Raw genomic sequence first — 17,663 nt, forward strand, 5'->3', positions numbered from 1 at the left:
ATCTGGTATCATATGAAGGTGGAGGGGATTTTTCTCCTGAAAACTCAGGTTTTTCATGGCCTCGTGAACACACACACAGCTACAGACATAGGGAGGCATAGGACCCACAGCTAAAGAACCTCACAATGGCATGTGAAAAACTATCACAAACCTGAAATGTGGAAAGGCATCTAAACAGCAGAGATTATACGACATAGTGTTCAAACCAGTTTTAAGTTATGGATCTGAGAGTTGGATTAGAAATTAATCACTTCATCATCATGCATATCAAGGATTTAGGTGATGACTTCTATGGTCTGTTCCGGCCTTAGAAGTCATCGTTGAAGAGGACGTCCTGGTTTTCTTTTTCCTAATGGCTTGTACTTTAAGGCTTGTTTTGGTAATCTTTCTGTTTTCATTCTTTGAACGTGTTTATATTTCCATTTATGTTTATATTTTTTAATTTTTTCTATTATTGGTTCTTGGTTTAATTCTTTCATAATTTCTTCGTTTCTTTTGTTGATCAAATAGGGTATACTTTGCAGTTTTTCTCATAAACTTCATTTCTGCTGTTGTTAATCTTTGTATGTCTTTTTGTTTTATTGTCCAGATTTCGCTTCCATACATTAAGACTGGTAGGGCTAATGTATTGTATACTTTTAGTCTGGTTTGTTTTTGAACTAGGTTTGGTTTAGATATAGAGTTAATTACACCTGTTATTTTTAAATATTTTGCAATTTTTACGTTTATATCTTTTGCATTTACATATGTGATCATACATCCTAGGTAATTAAATGAATTCACCTGTTCTAAGATCTTGTTATCTATTACTATTTTTGTTCTTGCTGGAGCTTGTCCTTTAAAGGACATAGTTTTTGATTTTTCTGTTGCTATTATCATACCATAATCTTTGGATATCTCATTTAGATCTAAAATAGCTTTCTGTAGTTTATTTTCAGAATATGTAATTATTATTTGGTCGTCAGCAAAGAGGAGAGTGTTTAAGTTTACTGTAGAAGAAAGTTTAATTCCTTGATGTAAATTTTTATTCCATTTTATTATTATTTCATTTAAGTAGATATTAAAAAGAGTTGCTGAGAGGGGACATCCCTGTCGGACCCCTTGGTTTATCTCTCTCGTATATGATAGCTCGTGTTTTAATCTTATTTGTATTTGATTATTTTCATATATACTTGTGATAGCTTTTAGGATATTATTTGGTATTTGTCTTTCTTTTAATATGTTAAATAATGTTTCTTTTAACTTTGTCAAATGCTTTTTCAAAGTCAATAAATGTAATATGTGTTTCTAAATTGTATTCTCTTCTTTTCTCTATTATTAATTTTAGGCAAAAGGCCGGGTCTATACATGATCGTCCTTTTCTAAATCCATTCTGTACTTCTAAAATAAAGTTTTCGGAATATTTCATTAGTTTGCTATTTAAGATTCTGCTATATATTTTGTAACAGGAATTTAGTATACTGATACCTCTATAGTTTTTAGGGTCATCTCTATTACCTTTTTTTAAAGATAGGAAATCACAATTGCTTTTTTCCATTCTATTGGGAGGATACCAGTTGAATAAATTTTATTTAAAAATAATAAGAGTCTTTCTTTGAATCTAGTTCCTGCATATTTATATAGTTCTGAACCTAGTTTATCTTCTCCAAAAGACCAGAGATATGAGAGTTCTGAGAAAAAATATTGGCCTGAACAGATGGCATAAATGGCACAATCATATTAAAAATGAAGATATTAGGAAGGCACGACATTTTTAGCATTCAAGAAGGTGTGAGCAGTGCTAATCTAAAGTGGCATGGCCACTTAAACAGAATGGATGAGAATAGGTTAGCAAAACAGGTGTTTGATGCCAAGATGGTAGGAAAGAGACCTAGAGGAAAACAGAAAACCAAGGTCTGGACTGATTTAGTCAGAAGTGCCTTAGAAAAATGGAATGTTAGACACGCCAATATTGGAGTGCTGACAAATAAACTAATTTGGAGGAAAAATTGTTGAGAGGAGTATTATAATAACGTGAACTTAATCCTGCAGTCCTGTCATAATAGCCTGAAACACCCCTTGAGGATACATATCATGAAACTGATGATGAACACAGTTCAGAAATTGGAATAATCCAGATAATTCCTCTTTAGCCTGTGCCTAATTTTCACTTAGAATACCATTTTATATTCCTAACTAAACTTATCTCCTTTCCATCCAGAATTTTGAACTATTTATGTACCCATTCTTAACTTTTCCTTCTAAATTCTCTTTATGTAGCTCTTATTAAATGAGTATCTAATTTATTTGTTTTATTCCTGATCATGGCTCAGGTGGAGGAAATATGAAAGACATTCATAATGGAGACTTAATGGAGTAAAATAGCACTTGGAAAGAAATAAAAATATTTCATTCTTCTAATATTTCAGTGCCAGAGACAGCTTTAGAAAGTACAATAAAACTTGTTACACACATACAAAGGCAATGCAAAACTAAATGAAATGTGGATAAAAGGCTGGTGTCCTATCATCATATATCATAGCCAGATAGGTTTGAAATGGACTGGGTAAAAAGATTGTGTTTCAAAATCTTCCATCAAATAATTGGTGGGGTGGAGAGATCCATAGGAATATCCTATGTAAAGTTTATTCATCAAAGAAAATATATGGAATTGGATGGCAAATGAAAAGAGATCTGTCATATGAGGAGGAATTCTTTGCTTAGGTGTGTGTCCAAGTTCTTGTGCAGTCAACCTGTCATATAACTATTTTCCCTGCCTACCTATATAGTCCCTCCTTCACTGAACAATTTCTCCAAACATCTAATACCCCATCTATTTAAGTGTAATCCATCATTCAAGCACAAATGCCTTCTATCATCATCAACAACATGCTCTAAAACATTTCTCTTATACAGTTGATGAACTGAATCATTAGCAATTTCTATCTCAGCTGTCTATGGATTTCTGAAAATAACAGTCCATTTTCAGTATTATAATAATAAAATAAATATAGCAATTCAAATAAAACAGAATCCAATGATCAGTTGTGTGCTAGAGGCATGTGCTGCATGTTATTAGTGTCAGACATATAAAAGGAAATAACTTAAGGATTGAAGCTAGATAACTGGAAGAAGACCACATAGCATTTTAAGGAAAGTAGAAAACTGGCAAGACAACTTTCGACCCAATGTCCAATTATTACCTTTTCATAGTGCACCTTTTAGTAGATGTTTATCTAGATTGTTATGTGCCATCCAGTCGTTTTCAACTCTGGGTGATCTTGTGAACAAAGGCTCTCTATCCCACTCAGCCCTGTTGTCCTTTCTTTCAGCAATTTTAAGTTCACGTCAGTAAGTTCTTTTATGTTGTCCAACCAATTCTTTTGTGGTCTTCCTCTTCTTCTTATTCCCTCAATCTTCCCCAACATAACTGCCTTTTCCAATGATCTATCAACTCACATAACATGTCCAAAGCACATCAACTTCTGTTTAGTGATCGCTGCCTCCAAGCGATCACTAAACAAGGAGTGATCGCTGCCTCCAAGGAGGCAACAATCACTAAACAGAAGTCTGTCATTCTTGCAGCCCATAGGATTCTTAATATTCTCCTCCAAACCCATAATTCAAATGAATCAATTTGCTTTCTTTCTTTCTTCTTAATAATCCAGCTTTCATTACTGAAAATACCATTCTTTGATAATTCTAACTTTTGTGGCCTTACACATCTATCTTTCATAAAATTTTGTCAGGTTTAACATAGCTTTTTCCCCATAATTATCCATCTTAATTTCATCATACTGAACAACTAAATAAGGTCTTTGTTGTTTTTGGTTTTGTAAGAGAATAAGGCAAACAGTGTAAGGTCAGTTACAAGAGCAAACTCCAAATCACCATCAGCAAAATGACTTAAGAAGCCTCAACAGAAAACAAGTGGAAATGGTAGATCTGGAGGCATAACAGGTTCTTGTAGATAAGCTTATACACTGGTTAGACATACTTCTAATTTTTCAGGAACTGACAATGCAAACTAAATTATTACTTATAAAAACTGTAATTAATAACTACCTATATTTCAGCAATGTTATTACATTGCCATCTTCAGGGATCACAAAACACTGACATGTGCATACAGGCATTCACACTAAGCAAATGAGGCTGAAGAAAGGCAACTGAAGTCGATCCTACAGTTCTAAAAATGTGCCCCCTAGTGGGCTAAATTGGGTTGTCTTGGCTGTTGGGCTTTCTTGATACTGAACAACTATCTTACAATGTATGCTTCCCAGATTTGGAGCAGTCTCATGCATCCAAATTTGTTGAAGTTTGGGAAGTTTTTCAGAGCTGAGGTTGCTTCAAGGAATAATCTTTCGTACTTTTACTTGCTGCAGTGTAATTAAGTGGCCTTCTTCCAGTGCATCCTGATATTGGCTGTTCCTATAGAATATGACTCCACCAGTGCACCCAAATCAGAACACTCCATAGGCTTCTTAAAAAGGTTACCTCTTGGCCTGTAGAAGTGACGTGACTAATAGACTAAAACCTTTTAACTCTAGGACAATTCCCCCCCCCCCCCCAGATATATGGCTACCAAAAATCCATAAGCAAAATGTACCATTACGTCCCATTGTGGATAGCATGGATTTTCTCCCACATACAAATTAGCCAAAACATTTAACCAAAATGTTCACACCTTACACTCAAAAAACCTTTAAAGTCAGTATAGAAAACCTCTCACTCCAACACACTGACATAATGGTCAGTTTTGATGTCCCATTTTAGACCTCATCCAAGCCAAATTGCCTCCTGATATCTCAGCTCTATTTCAATGAACTTAGGCTATTTCGTTTGACAAGGAAAATTCTATAAACAGATAGAGGGGACAGCCATGGGTTCTCCACTCTCCAGCCTTGGCCAACTTCTTTATGGAGACCTTTGAAGAAAAAGCCTTAAATTCTTCCCCACAGAAACCCACCATTTGGCTCTGCTATGTGGATGATGTGTTTACCATTTGGCCACATGGCCCGGATACACTCCACAATCTCTCAGCACACTTAAACAATCAACATCCCAGGATCCAGTTTACCTTGGAAAAGGAAAACAACAACTACCTCTCTTTCCTAGACACTCTGATTACACGCCAGCCTGATAGATCCATGGCTTTCTCTGTTTACAGAAAACCTACACACATAGGTAGATACATTCACCGGCTCACACCAATCTCTTCCTAACAATATGGGATTATAAAAATCCTATATAACAGGACAAAATTAATCAGTTCAGATAACAGTGACCTAACTACTGAACTTCACCATATTCTTAACCCCTTCTTAGCCAATGGTTTCAACCCCCCAGAAAATATTAAAACCAAAAATCCAAAGAAAATATGACCTCACAACTAGTTACAAACCACATAAGAAATTAGCATCTCTTATCCACTCCATCAAAGACCAGGCACTTCCCCTAAACCTACCTGGAGTATACCAGGTCCCTTGCAGTTGCAAACTGTCCTACTACAGCCAAACAGGCAGGACAGCCAATATTAGGATATCTGAACATAATGATTACATCCAGTTCCACCAATACAGCAACTCAGGACTCGACACCCACCATAGAATATGCTGAAAGAAAGCCACTTTATTACACCGCAGCAACAGCAGTACATCTCAATCATATCACCCCTCTTTCTGCTGTTTGCTAGTCTGCAGTCTACAAATTCTCAATCTGTCTTCATAATAAGTATTCCATAATCCTGATATCACTATAATAACTTACCCCAGTCCTGAAGATACTTTCAGGCACAAACTTTGTTTGCTCACACTTGGATAATAAAGGATTAAACTAAATTTATTAGTCTAACCAAGTGAAAAATAAATTTTCAACATCTTTCTCTAAATCCAGAGTAATTTAATAAAAAGGTGGCACACCGTTTGGCAACTCCTATAGGTAGAGATGACCTTGCTAATGCTTCTGCCTGGTATCTCCACTTGGGCCTGGCTCCCACTGAAGAGACCTCAATAAAGGTCGAAACTAGTCTGGGTAGTGGCCCTTCCTTTAATGCATAACATTATACATATCCGCAAGGAGATGTGTTTTGCATTATGGGAGATACTGAGATAGGAGTGATATTAGCTTACTCCACCTTTGCAACGAATTGCCTGGTGTTGTACCACCTTACCGCAGTCCTGAAGATACTTTCAGGTGCAAACTTTGTTTGCTCACACTTGGATAATAAAGGATTAAACTAAATTTATTATATTCCAGATATATTTTTATCTTCAGCTTTATTATATCATATGCCTTTGATTCCTTTTGTAATAATCTTTCCTATATTTCTAAGCTTTCTGAATAAACTCAAAAACATTTTTGTCACCTTTATGATATACGAGGGGATGTTCAAAAAAAACCTAACTTTTTTTTTAATAGCAAGCCAATTGGCACAGAGAGCATGCTGTAGCTACTGAGCACACCTGGCAGCAAGTTTTGACAAACTGCCATTTGTCCCATTCTCCTATGAGCATGTGCGCAAACTGTTTGTTGGATTAGTCACAAAGTGACAATGAAAGAGCCAGAAGAGTAATGTGTGTGTGAAAGTTTGCTGCAAACTTGGTAAAAATTTTACAGAGACATTTCAGTTGCTTGAAACCAAGATGCAATTGTCACAGTGGGTGGGAAAAGGGTCTCCTCGACCAAAAAAAAAAAAAAATGCACGGAAGTCGGTTAAAGATCAAGGTGATGTTGGTTGCGTTTTTTTTTTTATTGGAAAGGCATCCAATTATGGCAAAACATCAGACATCTGTTGTGCCCCATCCACCCTATTCTCTGGACTTAACCACAGCAGACCTTTTCCTGTTTCCCAAACTTAAAACCACTTTGAAAGGACATCATTTCCAAACCATAGAGGAGATTCAGGAAAATGCAATAAGAAAACTGCATGTCATCACAGAAAGTGCATTCCAACAATGAAAGAAATGTTGGGAACAGTGTATTGTCAGTAGAGGGGGGGGGGGGCTACTTTGAAGGAGACAGTGCTTAAAATGTTGTAAAATGAGCAATCAAGTCTTTATAGCAAAACTTCAGTCTTTTTTTGAATGCCTTGTATAATTTCCATAACCTTCCTACAATGGTAGCACTATTGTGTTATAGGTTTATGTCCTTGTTAGGAAGGACACACTAAAAAATAATTTTGAACTTCATTGTTTCTAGAACTGCCTCTTAACTTCTTAAGTGAACTGTGATTCTATCTTTGGGAATGTTTAATCTCACCATTTGTTTCCTTGGCAGTCTATCAATCATTCCTAAGACTTAGTTCTTATTACAAATTCCATCACTTTTCTCCTTAATAATATTCATACATTTGAGCGTGTATATCTGGGAGTTGTTTGACTGTTTTTCTTTTCAAAATGATAATACACATTCTTATCTTTGACAAATGAGATGCATTAATATAAAGAAAACATAGTGCTAAAACTTTTCTTATTTTGCGTATAGTGTGTATGTTTTTTCACTACAAATTTATGTTAGAATATGGTGCTGGTAATTCTTAGGGCACAAGCTGAAATCACACAGATACTTGCCATAATTATTAGGCCTTCCCTAAATTTTCTCGAACCATTTTGGCATATCGGAGATTCACTTACAATGTTGCTGTTTAGGTTTCCAACCAGGATAAACTTTTCTTTTGTCAGTTGTCCTCTCCACTGTTCTGAATAACTCCTCTACTTTTCCTTACTAAAGATTTCCATGGGACCAATGACACACAATATGCATTTTCCAGTTTCCTTTTATAAAATTTGCCAACATCTCACTCTACTAGAAATTGACTCTCATTGAAGAAGTTTAGCTACTATTTAGTGCTAAATATCAGTGTTTTAATATCATTCTTTAATCCACTTTTTAATTCTTTTCTTAAAGCACTGTTCTTTAAATAACTACATCATTCATGTGGTTATTTTAAGATTTGATTTTTCTGAAGTCTTAGTTTGCAGTCTTATTTTTCATGACACTTTCCCTTTAAGTCTATTGCAAATATACAAAACATTATATTACAGTTTTCCAAAATAAATTAAAACTTAAAGATAACTCAAGTAAAGTATGGGAATGTTTAATTTTATGTTCACATATTACAGGTGAACATGTAATATTTCTAATTTTACATCATGATTAATCCTCATAAGGAACAATAGCGAAATAATTGGAATCTTTATGAGGCGTCTTAGATTGCCACAGAAATCTGAAAATAATAATTCAATTCACCTTACCACTAATTAAATACAGATTTCTAAACTTTCACAGTGAAGGTGGTAAAACAAAAACAAAAATGTAAATGCAATTTAATTTACTTATCTTTTCATTATCAAACTTACATTGAGTAAAACACCAACTGGATGACGACCACAAATGGTATTACCATATTTTTTGAGGTATGATACAAATCCCGTTGGAGATAACTCTTCAATAATATTCATTCCCTGAAAGATAAATTTAAAAAGAATTTAGAATTTATGAAACACACACACACAAATAATTTACATCATATTTGATTATGTAATATTCAGCCCCATGGTCAGATTACTGCAGCTGACATATATAATTCCATAGCTGTCACTAGAAAAATGATAATTCACATCACATAATAAAATAAATTTTCTAATGCCTTTTATTCCCCAATGGGAGTAGTAGGCAGAGCTCCTTCAATCACAACTAACTTTTGGAAGACAGTCTTCATCCTTCAAGTCTTCACTGATTGGGAGCTCATGCTATCAACGAACCAAGGCTCTTCAAGGTGTGTGAGAGAGAGAGAGTACAACAGACAGCTGCTGCCATCTTGCTGCAATAAATCCAAAACACACTCGCATTACTGTCTGTAATAGTGCAAATTCTATGACTGTGTTTTGAAATGCAGGACTAAACCCCCGAAATTCTGGGAGAAACACGTCCCACTTGCCCATGCCAAAGTTGGGAAATAGCTGAAGTGCCCTAATGGAAACAAATGCTATTTCTGCCTGGCTACACAGTGCTCTATCACATATAAGTTAACATAAAACAGATTCAATTAGTTTGCTTTCAGTTCAAGACAAAAACAAACAATTCTTAAAACTGTTTCAAGACCTTGCAACTTATTTTAATAAAGTTATATCCTTCTAACAGTTTCCTAGGTGGATTCTTGAATAAAATTGATTAAGAATAATCAATTTTAAATTTTAACCACATTTTTTTTTAAGAATTTCTCTGAATCAAGTAAGGTAACTCACATTATCAGAAGACAAACAAACACTTCTTCACAAAGAAGAAGAAAATAAAGTAAGTAAAATAAAGCTGACAGCTGGAGTAGCTGTCAGCTTTGTACTGATTTTTGGAATAAAAGGAGACTCTTTAACACAAAGTTTGGGTCTAACTATTGTGAAGAGAACTCGGATCAACCAAACTTCATTTTGGGAAGAAAAATTTAAGTTACTAATCAATAGTTTAATAGTTATGAATGACAACAATAAAAAAAGGGAGCCATCAACCTTGTTTCTAGAAATATTTCATTTGTGATTTAAATACCAAATAATATAAATAATATTTGTTTAATAATCTTCACTGGTAATATTTGTTTTTCTCAAATAAGATTCAACTTCAAAAAGAACTTGGACTTATGCTTCCTCCTAACAACAGAAACTCTTAAAATTTTAAATACAGATTATTCTTTATGTGATTAAAAAAAAAAAAAAAAAAAAGGATATTAAATGATATTGTATACCTTTGGATAGCTGTAATTCAATTTGGTTGAGTGTGAAACAATTTTAATAATGCATCCTGCCAAGAGGATTACACATCATGAAGTGAAATTTTTTTAAGAAAGAAAAGAGGTAGAATCAAGTTTTGTTCATGAGTTCTACAGCGAGGTAGGAATTTTTATTTACTAGATTCTGTAAATCAACTGATGGAATAATAGTGCAAAAAAGAAACAGATCCTTAATTTGTTCTTTTTGTTTGTTTATGTTATTTATTATTAATTTATTTAGTCATGCTAGCATATCAAGAATGCACAATGTTCTGATAAAGACTGTTTCACAGACCAGTCATTTGGTACTGATGCTTAACCGCTTAACTTGGTGAGGTGGGAAAATGTAACAAAAGTGGTAAGGTGGGGTCTCACAGACCTACCCAAATAATGTAGTGTATTATAGAAATCCATATCTTTTTAATTATTAGTGGATTCTTCCTCAGTCTTGTTCTGTTTCAGACTCATGGTTACTGACTAATTCTAAATCAATTTTAATATCATCATCTCCGCTAAATGGCTCCTCGCAAGCGATATCTATAAGTTGACGTAACCTCTTTTCTTCCTGCTCGTAACTCATCTGGTAAAAAAAGATATTATTTTCAAAATACCCTCTAAATATTTACAAAAACGTATTTGCTTATAGTTGGCATGTAAAAATATAGAAGATACAGCAGTAACAATAATATTTTAGTAGAATATACATGAAAACAACTTGTGTTTCGGAAGTAAATATAGTCACACTTTTGGTAAGGTGAGGTCTGGTGGACCCCAGCACACTTTACACTTCTGCACACTAAACTTGTTTGCACGCAACAGCCTGTCATCTCTGGCGTTGAGTAGCGGGATATGGGAGGGGAAGCTATACTGAGGCATGACTCACTGCTATGCATTGTTAAAAAGTTAGTCATTTTAAAATCTTTGGGGTCTGTGACACCCCACCTTACTAACACCAGATTAAACATTTTGAAGCCAACAAGAAATTTAGGTTACTAAAAAGAAAAAAAATAAACAAAGAAAGAATGATTTTTTGGCTTTGTTCCAGTAGCTGACTTTTCGCTGTTCACCTTGGTTCCCTGGCGAAAACAAAGGGGGCCTTGTTTAACCGGACAATGCCCCAGCCGGAATGAAATTCTGTCATGTTGTACCATCATTTTCTCCGTGGTGGACACAGGAAGTTAAAGAGACAGTGAAGGAAAAGAAGAAAGCATACCAAAAATTCCTGGCAAATAAGTCAACTTGTGCTCTTAGAGAATACAGAGACAAATGTAAGGAAGCTCAACACTGTGTAAAATAGCTAAACAAAAGTCTTGCAAAGAGTTTAGTAAGAACATAGAAAATAAATATCAAGGTGGCAGCAAAATGTTCTAGAGGCTGTTGAAAAAGCTCAGAAACGGAGGACAGAGTGCTATAAAAGGAATTAGAGATGATAAAGATGATATGAAAACTGATGAAAAATATATCCTTATGTAAAAATAATCATAATTTAAAATTCTGAATATTTTTACGAATTGTTTATGTTAGAATGTTTATTAGTTTTAGTTTCATAACACGCACTGTTGGCACTTGCGATGTGGCCTTTATTGAAATTGTTTAATCAAAGTGATATGTAAAGCATTTAAAAAATTTTATGTACATACTGGAGTTGGATATTTGTATTACTTACAGAAATTTTATTATAGTTTAAAATATTAAGTTGTGTTTTATGAAGACATTCTCTTGTCGCTAACGTAATCTACATGTCAGCCATTGTATTTAGTTTCTCGCTTGCCACTTTCATGGAGTGCACATGCTCGCCGAGAAGTTTGCTGTGTGATTGACAGCTGACAGAAAGCGTTCGGTATCGTAGTAACAAAGAGAAAAACAAGATAGCGTTCAGAAAGAAATTAGAACACAGACCAGCAGATATTCAGATTTGGAGGAATTTGAGTTTTTTTATGTGACAATCAGAGGAAAATCAATAGTATATTCCAAAAAAGGAATCGTGGAACTATGAAGTTTCAAAGTGGAATAAGTATTGATAAATAAAAGAAAATATTGCTATAGATGTTTTAAAAGGAATATTCGAGGAAACGCTAATTGGAAGATTAATAGTAGATTCCAAAAAGGGAATTGTAGAACTGTGAATTTTTTAAAGTGGAAGAGTTAAGACTGTCAATAAGCATTAGTGAATAAAAGAAGAAATTGCGATTTCTTCTTTTATTCATTTTTTTATTCAAAAAAAAAAAAAAATCCTATATATAAACAATGGCACAGATGGTAGAATTAAAAAAGATAAAAACCTCAATATTAACAATTTTAGTGATTTTTATATAGAGATAGTTATATAATATTATTTAATGTCTTTTTCTAACAATTTTTTTTTTTTTTCAAGTGTACCTATATATTATGTTGCACAAGGGTTCACTCCAATTGGTGCAATGACTTTAACTCTTTCTTTCAGAATCTAAAAATCACTGACTCAATACTAAAATAAACATATTTAATAAAACAAAAACAATATATATACACTTCAAACAATATTACACAACTATAACTAACTACAGAATTAATTGAATCCAAGTCCTTTTTAAAAATAAACTTACACTTAAGACTAGACTAAACACTTTGTTTTCACAGTGACAAAATGTTCATAGCCAGTTTCTTTCTCTGTTAAGGCCCTTTTCTGAAGATATATGACTTTATTCTTCATTTTCACAGGATCCTTTTTCTTCACTCATGTAGCACACGTTAATTCTTCCTGACTTAATTCTGTCTCTTTTTAGTAGAAATAATAGTTAGATCCAGCATCCTTAAGACAGATGAAACTTCCTAATCAGAGTTTTCTCGAACATTCCTTTGGAACATAAATAGCAATTTCTTCTTTTATTCACTAATGCTTATTGACAGTCTTAACTCTTCCACTTTAAAAAATTCACAGTTCTATGATTCCCTTTTCGGAATCTACTATTAATCTTCCAATTAGCGTTTCCTCGAATATTTCTTTTAAAACATCTATAGCAATATTTTCTTTTATTTATCAATACTTATTCCACTTTGAAACTTCATAGTTCCACGATTCCTTTTTCGGAATATACTATTGATTTTCCTCCGACTGTCATATAAAAAAACTCAAATTCCTCCGAATCTGAATATCTGCCTGTCTGTGTTCTAATTTCCTTCAGAACGCTATCTTATTTTTCTTTTCGTTACTACAATACCGAATGCTTTCTGTTCGAATGCAAACTTCTCGGCAAGCATGCGCACTCCATGAAAGTGGGAAGCAAGAAACTAAATACAATGGCTGACACGTAGATTACGCTAGCAACAAGAGAATGTCTTCATAAAACACAACTTAATATTTTAAACTATAATAAAATTTCTGTAAGTAATACAAATATCCAAATCTGGTATGTACATAAAATTTTTAAATGCTTTACATATCACTTTGACAAAACAATTTCAATAACAGGCACATCACAAGTGCTGACAATGCATATTATGAAACTATAACTAATAAACATTCTAACATAAACAATTCGTAAAAATATTCAGAATTTTAAATTATGATTATTTTTACACTTGATTTATGGAATAATTACTTCAAAAAATTGCTAAACAAAACAAGCAGTAACGACAGCACAGTAGGAAAAAGACTCAACAGACATGCAATCAGGAATACATATCCATACTAGAAGTAGAAAAAGCCATCAAAAGCTTGAAATGTGGAAAGGCAGCAGGAGTAGATGATCAACCAGACCAGAAATGCTCAAGTATGGAGGTATAAAAGTCTTACACTGGCTGCACTGCATAGTTCAGAAGGCCTGGACAGAGGGACGAATTCCTGATGATTGGAGTAGAGCTCTCATAGTACCCATATATAAAAAGGGAAATAAAACTGAATGTGAGAATTACAGAGGTATTTCCCTACTGAGTGTTCCTGGCAAGATTTATGCAAGTATACTTGAGAAACGGCTGAGAAGAATTGTGGAAGAAAAGCTTGGTGAAGAACAAGCACAATTCAGGCCAAATAGAGGCTGTCAGGATCAGATCTTCACTTTACGACAAATAGTTGAGAAAACATGGGAATATAACAAAGATCTGTATTTTAAGTTTTGTCAATCTGGAAAAGGCATATGACAAGGTGCCAAGAGAGAAGCTATTCAATATGCTACAGTTATATGGTGTCGATGGGACATTATATCAAGCAATACTTAGTTTTTATTTGTGTTGTAAGTCAGCAGTTAGAATTTAAGGAAGTACAGAAAGATGGTTTTGTGTTAAATCTGGTGTCAGACAAGGATGTACATTATCCCCTCTGTAATTTATTATCTATATGGATCACATTATGAAGGAAAGTGGTATTAAACCTCATATTAAAATTGGAGATGTTAATCTCAGTTCTTTACTCTATGCAGATGATGTTATACTTCTAAATAAATCTGCTACAAGTCTGCAGGATTCCCTGACTAAATTGAATAACTGTTGTAATAGATATGGTATGATGGTCAGCAATAACAAGACAAAGACAATGAAAATAGGCAGAAGCATTGAAAATATCAACTGCATAGTGAATGGAAAATCTTAAAACAAGTAAAACATTTCAGCTATTTAATCACGAATTTTAGTGAAGATGGTAAATTAAATATGGAAATTGACAACATAATCAATAAAGCTGGTATGGTAGGAAGTCAACTGAATAAATTTATATGGAATAAGAGAGAAATTAGTCAATACACTAAATTAGCTGTATACAAGAGAGTGTTCAAACCAATTTTAACTTATGGATCTGAGAACTGGGTTAGAAATAAAACACAACCAAATATTAGAAACTGCAGATATGAGAGTTCTGAGAAAGATTAGAGGCATCAACGGCAATATCATATTAAAAATAAGGAAAGACCTTGACGTTGTTAGCATCCAGGAATGTGTTAACAGAGCTAATCTCAGGTGGTATGGTCACTTAAACAGAATGGAAGAGGAAAGACTAGCAAAACAAGTGTTCTTTGCAAGGTTGGCAAGAAAAAGATCCAGAGGTAGACCAAGATATAGGTGGACTAATAAAGTAAAAAGTGCTTCAGAAGATAGAAATATAAGATCTGGAAGTCTTGACAGGTAACAGATTGATATGAGGAAAATTGTAGATAGGAAGTTAGTAATGGTTTAAGTTTTTCATGCAGTACTATCATATCATGTACACCTTTCAGGGTACATATCAAGAATTTGATGACGACTGTGATGAAAATTTTTATTTTATTTTATTATTATGTTTTTTTTGTTTAGATATACTGTATACTGCAGTTAAGATGTTTTTTAAATTTATTAAATGCGTTTGGTTTTTTTCTAAAATAGATTGTTTCAACTTCATAAATAGAATGATGGAACATATTTAATCTCAGAATACAAATGTGAACATTTTTTCTGTTAAGAGGATGTTCTTGCATTTGCTAGGTTAATTTATCATATATTTCACGGACTTTCTCTAGTGAATCTCATGATGACAACATAGATAAATTTATACTGTTAAAATGCTTTCCAACTAGTCAGAAGCAGAGTTTTTGGTAATATTGTTTCCATCAGTTTCCACTAAACAAATAAAATCTCAAATTACCATGCATCAATCTTCATTCACAGTTCAGCTACAAAACAAATTTCTCATCCCCCAATCTACCTGTTTTCATCACGCAAAACTTAAGGGTTCTCTGACTAAATTGAATTACAGATATATCAAATTTGGAATGAAAATCAATAATAAAAACACCAAAACTAGGAAAATAGAAAATTTCAATTACATTCCCATTAGAGAATCATAGAACAAGCAAAATATTTCAGCTATTTATGCACAATTTTTAGGAAGACAGCAGGTTAAATTTGGAAATACACAACAGAATAAGCAAAGCTGGTATGGTGAGGAGCCCAGATGAATAAGAGAGAAATTATTCAAAACACAAAACTGGAAGTAGACAAGACAGTGTTCAAACCAGTTTTAAGTCATGGATCTGAGAGTTAGATTAGAAAATATATGAGAGTTTTGAGAAACATTAGGAAAATGAACAGATGGAATCAACAGTAGAATCATATTAAAAAATTAAAGTATTAGAAAGAAACTTGATATTGTTAGCATTCAAGAATGTATGAAAAAAGCTAATCTAAGGTGGTATGGCCACTTAAATAGAATGGGTGAGGAAAGGTTAGCAAAGCAGGTAGGTGTTTGATGCCAAGATGGCAGGAAAGAGACTCAAAGGAAGACCAAGATGTAGGTGGATTGATTCAGTCAGGTGAATTTAGAAGCACAAAATGCTAGATATGAGAATATTGGAGGGTTGACAAGTAGATTCGTTTGGAGGAAGATTGTTGATAGGAGATTAATAATACTGTAAATTTAATCCTGTAGTGCTATCATAATAGCCTGAACAAACCTTGAAGGTACATATCAGAAAACTGATGATGATGAATGTATTTTTCTAAACACACACACACACACACACACACACACACGGCTTTTCCAGATATTATGATTTACTCCTCCACTCATTACATCAATGCACCTAAGTAATTTAAATGCATCAAAAATGCAATCTGAATACTTGATTTGGGTCATATTTGAAAATTAAATAAAAATATAATACAACTGTCTTTTCAAAATTTCCTGAGCAAGATGAATATGTGGTATCCAACACAAGGTCTCAAATTTCTCATTATCACAATCACTGCATTCATTTTGATTGGGTAGGAAACCATTCTCCAGTTTTGGAAACTTTGGGCTCATTAATCACCTATTTTGTGTAAGTAATATGAACTTCAGTAAATATATAAGTGACTCACAGCAGAAGCATTATTAGGTGAGTAGAAAGGAGATGACATCCGGGTGGAATTCACAATGTTCGTACAGCACAGAAGAGAAAGAGGTGACAGGAAAGATAAAGCAGTATATGACAGAGCAAGTGAAATTAAGGAGAAAATATTATATAGTGATTTCACAAAGACAGATATACTTGATGAGTATGAAGAAATCAGGTTTTTCAGGTGTGAAGAGGAAGGATCTTAGCAATGCTGTTTGAATATAATAAGAAAGAGTGAATGATTTGACTGTTTTTGCATATATGAATCATTTGAAAGGCAACAAGCATGAAAGAAGCAAAAAAAGTAGGAGTTAAGTCTGTAACTAAGTCTGTTGCCATAATATCACTAGACTGAATTAAGAAAATTGTAATAATATTGCAAAGAGTCATTATATAGTTTGTGCAGGAGGAGCTATGTGCAATGTGTAGATGCATGGATCGAATTCAATGGACAAAAGGACTTGCATATGACTAAGTATTCAACAAGATACTGCACAGAACCTTTTTATGTAGAATGGATATGAAAGCAGTATATGACTGAGTAAAAGACAGCAGTGATCAGTGGTGTGCCAGCTCTATACTTGGACTGTTGCTATTTATTTGTACATTAATGAACAATGCCCTCCAGAGATGGATTTTCGGACTTTATGGATATCTAATACCATTTTAGCCAAGAATGTTCATGATAAGGTTAGTGATACCTTCTTGAATAAAGAGGATATTTTCCTGCATAAGGTTAGAAAAGTTACAAAATCCCTACTAGAAAAATTTAAAAGATCATTATGAATTTACATAATTACTCATTTGTAAAAACTGAATAAAGGAGGAAGTAATATTGTAATATCTTTGGAGAAAACAAATATTAAATCTTAATTAATCAAAATTATAATAATGGAATTAATTCACGTAAAATATTATTTATTAGTAGAATTTTTGCCTGAGTATCACAGGCCATCTTCAGTACATGTAAAAACCTAATTAAACAATAATCAACAATTCCAAAAGGCACCACCTAAGTAGCTAATGTAAGATAACTAAAAAAGGTCATTAAATTTCCTAACTTTTTTCTTAAAAAAATAGATAAATAAATAAATAAATCA

General features: G+C 33.4%; 1 protein-coding gene across 2 annotated transcripts in view; it reads right to left on the bottom strand.

The window, feature by feature from the left end:
- The window catches only part of LOC150102540 (protein MEMO1-like), a 128,178-nt gene that overhangs the window by 8,262 nt on the left and 102,253 nt on the right, over window positions 1-17,663 (bottom strand). For both annotated transcript variants that reach the window (XM_090398915.1, XM_090398916.1), the window contains exon 8: window positions 8,340-8,444. In XM_090398915.1, the coding sequence (XP_090255041.1) occupies window positions 8,340-8,444 (105 nt within the window). The remainder of the gene's footprint in view (window positions 1-8,339; window positions 8,445-17,663) is intronic.

Source organism: Typopeltis vanoorti, chromosome 10 (genome assembly GCF_054136105.1).
Source record: "Typopeltis vanoorti isolate ZY-2024b chromosome 10, IOZ_Tvanoo_1.0, whole genome shotgun sequence".
NCBI lineage: Eukaryota > Metazoa > Arthropoda > Arachnida > Uropygi > Thelyphonidae > Typopeltis > Typopeltis vanoorti.